This window comes from Chenopodium quinoa, unplaced genomic scaffold (genome assembly GCF_001683475.1).
Source record: "Chenopodium quinoa cultivar QQ74 unplaced genomic scaffold, ASM168347v1, whole genome shotgun sequence".
Taxonomy (NCBI): Eukaryota; Viridiplantae; Streptophyta; class Magnoliopsida; order Caryophyllales; family Amaranthaceae; genus Chenopodium; species Chenopodium quinoa.
In genome coordinates this window covers 4,046,683-4,054,203 of record NW_018745684.1, presented here as the reverse complement: position 1 = coordinate 4,054,203, position 7,521 = coordinate 4,046,683, and the positions used below count along the sequence as shown (strand labels likewise).

The following is a 7,521-nucleotide window of genomic DNA, read 5'->3' as shown; positions in this document are numbered from 1 at the left end:
CGTTACCCCAACCTAAACCAGCCAAAACCCCAGCCCACACCTTCGCCGAACACCACTACCCCAACCTAAACCAGCCGAAACCCCAACCCACACCGTCGCCAAACCACCGTAACCCCAACCTAAGCCATTCGAAACAACAACATCACACCCATCACTTTCGTCGAACTCCTCTCCCCTACTCAAAATCGTCGCCAAACCGCCGAAACCCCAATCCACACCCATACCCAAACCCAAACCCAAACCGGTACCCAGAAACCAAAGTGGCGGCAAATTATGAGGTGGAATTCGTTTTCGCGGCGGTTGATAAGACTAGGATGGTTGTCGCCAGTTTATGAGGGTGGTGGTTGGCCTCATTTCGCTGGTTTTGGTGGGACAAAGGGTGCCGGCGGCTGAGGATTGGCGTCCGGCGGCTAGGATTAGGCTGCCGGTGGAAGGCTAGTGGCTGGGTTAGGGTGTTTTCTTTTTTTTTATTTAATTTTTTTTTAAACCAATACCTAATTGACACGTGTCCATAGGGGTCTTACTGACGGTTTCCATCCAAAAATCCGTTAGTGGGTGGTGAAACCAAAATTTTTGGATTTTTGGTGGTGTTATAAAAAAACTTTTTTTTTTAGTGGTGTTATTATCAAAATCGGGGTTTTTTTTTGGTGTTATTTTCTAATTTAGCCTTAATTTTATTTCAAAATCTGATTTGGCATTAGAGAAAGATGATGCGTATACAAACTTACCATATACTCCCTCTGTCCCTTATATTTTGCCCCATTTGCCATTTACGGAAGTCCCTTATTTTTTGCCCCATTCTATTTTGGGCCATGGTCCCATATTGTAAACAGCTCCAAATCACTCCATTAACCTTGCTTAGCCCACTAAAACCCAAATGCATCAGCCTCTTTTCCTCCCCTGATCTCCTCTTACCCACTCTCTCTCCTCAATTGCTAATGGCTCTCTCTCTTCCATCACCACCTCTCTTCTTCCTCCGTTACAACCGAGGCTGCTTTTTCTCCCTACTTGCCATTTATTTTGTTCTCTGAAAACCCCATCAAAACTGAAATCCCCCTCTTCCATTTCTGTTCTCTCTCTTTCGCTTTGTTTATAAGATTGAAATCCCTCAAAACCTAGATCTACGATGCCGGAACACTGAGATCCGACTGGCTACTTAATCTAGGCTTCGTCTTTGTTTTTCATTGTTAGAAAAGCTTTGATTTTTTTTGTTTTGAATAATTTCTACCCAAACTTCGTATATTCTGTGGTGTTTAATTTCCAGATCTAATTAGATATGAGCTTTAATGGTAAGGGTGGGTTTAATTCGGAGTTAAATGACGAGGATTATGATTTCTTGAAGCATAGTCTTTTTGTAAACCATACCCCTACCTTAAACCACTCCGATGATGACGAAGAGGAGTTTATCCCCAACACCCCTGCAGCAACCGTCACTAGCTCGCCACCTCCAGCCCTAATTCAGGTACCGGAGACACCTTTGTGCATGCAGTCTGCCCAACCACTGAGCTTCACCAAAGGGGGTAGCAACTCAATCCCTTATAGAAGGCTGGGGGTGCTCAGATCTAGGGTTTCAAAAAGGGCTATCGACTTCGGTACTTCTGCTATAGAGTTCGACGCTGATGTAGTTGAGTCCCAAGGGCCGGAGAATAACTTCTCCGGCCAAAAACTAGAAAATGGAGGTGAAATGCTTCCAACTTCTTTGTCCTCTTTATTTCTGTGATCCGAAAAAGTCCAGATAAGCTATTAATTAGCCTAAGATTTTATAAACGGAGTATTTGTGATAGTCTAAATCTGTTAGTATTTGTGAAATAGAATATTTGTGATAGTTAGTCCAAATCTCTTTATTAGCCTAACTTTTTTAAAAAAATTTGGCTATTGACTTAATTATGACGGTGGACTAGTATGTACTCTGATTGTGTAATGCTGTGAACTTGGTATATGTGTTTGCTTGGTACTGTGTGGTTATTGTTGTTCTGTATTGTTGATTAAGTAGATTTATTAATAGACAAAGAGACCTTATGATGAGTATGTGCATGATCTACTATGGGGGGGTGGATTTCAGCTTATGTGATGCCACTCCATCATTTTTTTGATGTTTGACGAGGCACGATTAAGCAGTCACTGAAACACGTAGTTGTTGCCACTCCATCTTGTAGGATGTTTGATGAGGCAATGTGATGCCACTCCATCCTGTAGATGTTTGATGTGGCACATAGTTGCAATGTTGTTTCCAACCCCATGATGATCACAACACTATGACATTTGTGAGTTGTGTATTGTGTGTTCTTCTTCCTGTTTTGTGAACACATACATTACAGTAATAAATAAAGCTGATAAAATTTATAAGTTGGTTCATTTATAATTACAGAATACATTTGCACCTACTCCTTATCAACTATGGCTGATTAATAACTTGCATAATTCCAACCTTTTAAACTCCACAAAAGTACATCCAATCCCTATAGACATTAGACAAAATGGGGCAAAATACTAATGACGAAGTAGTAATGATCATAAGCATTGTACGCTACCTATTTCAACCATCTACCAACATTTGACTACTCTGCCAGGTTACTACAAATTTGTACAACAAAAAATTCTTGATATGTTTTCATAATTTGCATTCTTTCTTATGGAATAACATGCCATTACCTGAGTTGCCTGAGTTGTATCACCTCATGGAAATGCGCATGTCCTGCATCATTCCTTCCAATTCATGAACTTGCATAGACGTGTCCTCCACGATTGAGATATAGCTTTCCCTTGGAATGTGCTCTGTTTCTGCCTCTGCCCTTTCTTCTGTGTCCTGAACAGTGGTTGTCAATCCATGTAATTACATGTGTTGTTGTAGCAAAGATGTCATACTTTCTTTTAGCAACTGAATTGGGACTTCTATGTAAGTCGGCAAATTTTCTGCTCTTTCCATCCTTTCCTTTGCATGATGTGGTTGTATATAATTATTTGAACTATGCACCATCATTATCTCAAGCATGCAATATTGTAGGCTAAGAAACACATGATTTACTTTACGAGGCTCAAAAATTTCATAAGCATACTTGACAGCACTTACTAGCTCGTATACATCTCTAGGGGCTTGTTGGTGTTGAATTGCATTAAAGAACCCTAAGTCGAGAACATTTAAGTCCGGACTGTTTGGGGGTTGTGCTATAAGCTGTATGTTGAAACCATCTGTGTTTGCTGCGTTTTTGAATTCAATGTCATGTAGTTGCAAATGTGGTGTAGCATTATCTTGTTGAACCAAATGGTTCCACATGCATCAATTGGCCATTTTGCCTTAATCGAAGGAAGCAATTGCTCAATAAATAACTTCCTTATCACTGATTGTGTAATATTCTTGATTGGTTTTGTCTCCAAAGTGCCAGCCACTCTATGTATGCTAGATCGCTTTGCTGGAATAACTTCTGTCAGTGGGAAACATCCTAACTTCCCATCAAACAGACATTCACCATCTGGTCCATGAACTGCTCTGGACAATGCAACCTCAAACATGACTTTGGTATCGTACCTTTTGGACTTACAATTCCGGTAAGGATGCACTTCATTTGCTGCCAAATAAAATGTTTGCGAGTTTTTTGTCATAAAAAACCATTGCTCATCAATGTGTACCACGTTATACATATCTCCAAATCAAGGGATGGTATTAATTGTGCTTGGGATTACTTGTTGCATGCACCATCGTAGCCTTTGTATCTTATTCACAGATGTGAGTGTTGGTTTGATTGCTTTACTATGCCTCAAGATCTTGCCTTTTTTTACAAACCTCCCAATTGTTGACTTATTTATTTTCATTATTGAAGCTACTGACCTAATGTTCCCCCTGTTTTTCAAAGGGACTTCCATCAATTGTTCAACATTCAGTTGAATTGGTTTTCTGCCAGCCTTTCCTTTTTTATTCTTGCTGATTTGGATGCTTTGTTTCAAACGCACACTAAGCTTCACCTGCTTCCATATCCTTTGCAAAATCCACCTACTAACACCATGAATGTGGGAAAGTTTAGTAATTGTCCCCGGAAGTAGCTTGAGGTTTGTTGCTGCATGTAGGAGGCTCTCTATGCACATCTTCCTTTCGACATCTTTCATGTCCCTCCTGCGTTCATGTTGTTCAGTTGGTGCCTAAGTTGTTGCCTGGGTTGTTGCCTGAGTTGCTGCCTGAGTTGCTGCCTGAGTTGCTGCCTGAGTTGTTGTCGGAGTTGTTGCCAGAGTTGTTTCCTCGGTTGATGCCGGAGTTGTTTCCTGAGATGATGTCTGAGTTGTTTCTAGAGATGATGCCTGAGATGATGCCTGAGTTGTTTCCTGAATGTAGTCGTCACTGAGTTGTTGCCAATGAAGCTAAGAAAATCACTTGTTTCCATTTCGAAATTTGGCATCAGTAAAAAGAGTCCCTTAATTACTCGATGATGATAAAACTGAGAGTAATTCCCCCCTCCGTACCCCTCCCCTATTTAATTTTCTGAGTTTTTTTATAATTACAGAATTACTGCACTCTGTTTTTTTGGTGTTCTCAGGTGGTGGAAAATAAAAGGAGGAAGAGAAACAACTGTGCCACTGCTCTTTATACTGCCCTGCTTTTGGTTTAGGAGGGAAAAATTTCCCTCCAAAATTTTGGAAATTTTGGATAAATTTCCTGTAAAATATCTACTCTTGTTTTTCTCTGTAAATTTTGGAGTATGATGTAAATTTGTACAGTGAACAAAATTGAGTGGGAGCCAACTTTTACTCTTTATTAAAAAGCCCACTTGTACTTTATCTCTCTACATTTTGTTAATTAATTCCAACCCAAATGGCTTAGGGACCACATCACATTCCACTCTCTATGCATTTCTTAATAAAGCACAAATATGGGATGGGGCAAAATATTGGGGACAGAGGGAGTAGGTCTTTCGATCTTACAATATAATGTTGAAAAAAATACCCATTGTACATTTGCATTATATTACGATTAGATATTATCTTATTCCTGCTTTCATATTTATAAATTTGGTGGAATAATTAATTTGTGCAAAAATTTGCTTATTTCAGAAAAATAATTAAAATTGTATATTTGAAAAGTAAAAACATCAAAGATCTGACCAAATGAATTAAACATAGCCTTAAGCTCTTTTCTTTATTTTATCGAGCTCTATCCTTACTAACAAATACTCCGTATTAGATAAGATTGTGTAATAAACTAACAATGAGGATAGTCAATCTCATCAAATATCTTTAACATCTACTTATTAGTAAACAAAAAATGTAAAATTAAATACATGGTACATACAATCAAAATATAATTATATATGTTGGGAATATTCAAACAACCCACCAATACTCTAATCCCCCGTTGTTGGTGAGTGGTGATATAGGTGTAATATATAAAAATTCCTGCACGTAAACTAAGCAATTAAAAAAAGATAAAGCTACGAGTATGATAGAAAACAACAATATAAAGAAAACAAAATAATGGAGTAGTTAACATTTTTGACAAAGAAAGGAGAACCAACTTTACATCGTTCAAATAATATTAATGAAACAAGTGGCCTCGAAGAAGAAACAAGTAGCCTTACTAATCGATATTCTACTGTACTTGATTTACATCGCAAAACTATCATTCAACTACTCTCTAAAACTCATTAAAAAATAAACCACAACTTAATTGATTGATTAACTATAATTAATTATAAATGCAAATATTATCTAGTCGTTTTACAAATAAAGGGATGAGATAATAATTGAGCAGCGGACCACCGTTTAGTGGCTTCTTTTTGAAGGCAACAACTAACAAAGCTCCTAAACTCCTCCGACCCACGACCCTCCGGCAAGCTCGGCGGGTCTCCGAAACAAATCGCACACATCAAAGTAGCCCAATCGGGTCTTTCACCGGGTAACAAAAACGGAAAATAACCCAAATACAATTCCATTAAAGTTAGCCCCAAACTCCAAATATCACCCGCATATCCATTATAATTCCCGCCGTAGGTATCGGGATCAAACCTCTCGGGACTCATATAAGCACACGTGCCGACGTATGAGTTACATGGATCCAGCGTCCTACCCATGATCCTCCCCACACCGAAGTCAGATATCTTGACTTCCCAATTGGAATTCACTAGAAGATTCGAGGGTTTAATATCTCTGTGAACTATCTTATGTGAGTGAAGGTATTTTAACCCGTTCAAGATTTGTGTTGCCACGTTGGCTAGCAATGGTTCAGAAAAAGTGCCTTGGTTTTTAAGAGTATGATCAAGTGTACCGCCATCCATGTATTCCATTAGTATTGCCAAATCACCATCTAATTTCTCGAAAACTCGATGACATCGGACGATGTAAGGTGAGTCCGATGAGATCATACGCCGGAGGATTTCTTTCTCGCGGCTGAGCTGGCGGAGGTGAGTAGGGTTTGGATCAGAGGAGACTAGTTTTAGAGCATAAACGGTGCCGTTTTGCTTGTGGGCTACTTTGTAGACAGTTCCGCCGTTTCCACTGCCAAGAACGGATAGTTTGGTGAAATCAGAAAGAGAGGATGAAACGGAAGAGGTTGTTGCGGTGGTTGTAACGGTGGTTGTAACGATGGTTGTTGCGGTGGTGGTGGCGGAGGAGTGAGTAGGTGGAGGTAGTGGTAATGGAAAAGATGGGCGGCGTTGGGAGTTTTCAGGGAGAGGGAGGCGGAGGTTGAGTTGTCTACGCTCTCTTACTAATGCCATTTTTTTTTTTTTTTGAGAAAGGAGAGGAAGTGTTGATGAAAAATAAAAGAGGAGTTATATATAGTAAATAAAAATAATATAATTTGCGATAATTTAATCAAAGCATGTGCATTTAATTTAATATATATTGGATTTAAAGGAGAAGTAGGAAGGAAATAGAGTTTGGATTTGATAGGGATTTTGGATGGATATGATCAATCATGTACAGATATAACTATAATGTTGGTAGCACCTAGGCTAGCTATAAGTTTGAGTACAAATTAAACTACTATAGTGACAACTATGCTAAATATATAATGGTATGTGTTTTATTAATTAATCAACCGAATACGAGATATTTAATTAGGAGTTGTGTTGGGTAACAAGACTTACTCCTAATTAATTAATAAAACATAAGATGATAGGGTAATATTTAACACATAACCACTTAAACACATCATAATTTAAAGGGATTTATTTACTAGATAGTATATACTTGTATACTATTAATTACTTGGGTTGTTAACACACAATTATATAATGGGCAAATATGTATAATTGTAATAACAGACCATAATCAGAAAGACTGACATTAATAGAGTATCAAATAATCAAGCTTATTTTATTTGGCCTTTAGATCTTACCGATTTTGGCTTCCCTGACCAAGTTAACAACTCTCTACAATCTAAATATACGATCTACAAGATCCATATGTTGATTTGAACCTCTTTGTTAATGATAACAAAACTTCTTATCAAACTTCCAACGTTAGTCTCAATTCCATCTTCAAGGGTGAGTCCTTCTTTTGTACGTTCTTCTGGATAATTGCATTCCCTCTGTT

The 7,521-nt window shown here is 38.3% G+C and overlaps 1 protein-coding gene and 1 long non-coding RNA gene across 2 annotated transcripts; one reads left to right on the top strand and one right to left on the bottom strand.

Moving 5' to 3' along the window:
- Positions 1-621: 621 nt before the first annotated feature.
- Positions 622-4,821, top strand: LOC110718080. The gene is made up of 2 exons (XR_002510830.1): positions 622-4,433; positions 4,527-4,821. It is a non-coding gene; the product is annotated as an uncharacterized LOC110718080 (long non-coding RNA).
- Positions 4,822-5,444: 623 nt separating this feature from the next.
- LOC110717443 (mitogen-activated protein kinase kinase 9-like) lies at positions 5,445-6,770 on the bottom strand. Its single transcript, XM_021896141.1, has one exon. The coding sequence runs from the start codon at positions 6,699-6,701 to the stop codon at positions 5,691-5,693; it is 1,011 nt and encodes a 336-aa protein (XP_021751833.1). The 5' UTR covers positions 6,702-6,770; the 3' UTR covers positions 5,445-5,690.
- Positions 6,771-7,521: the final 751 nt, after the last annotated feature.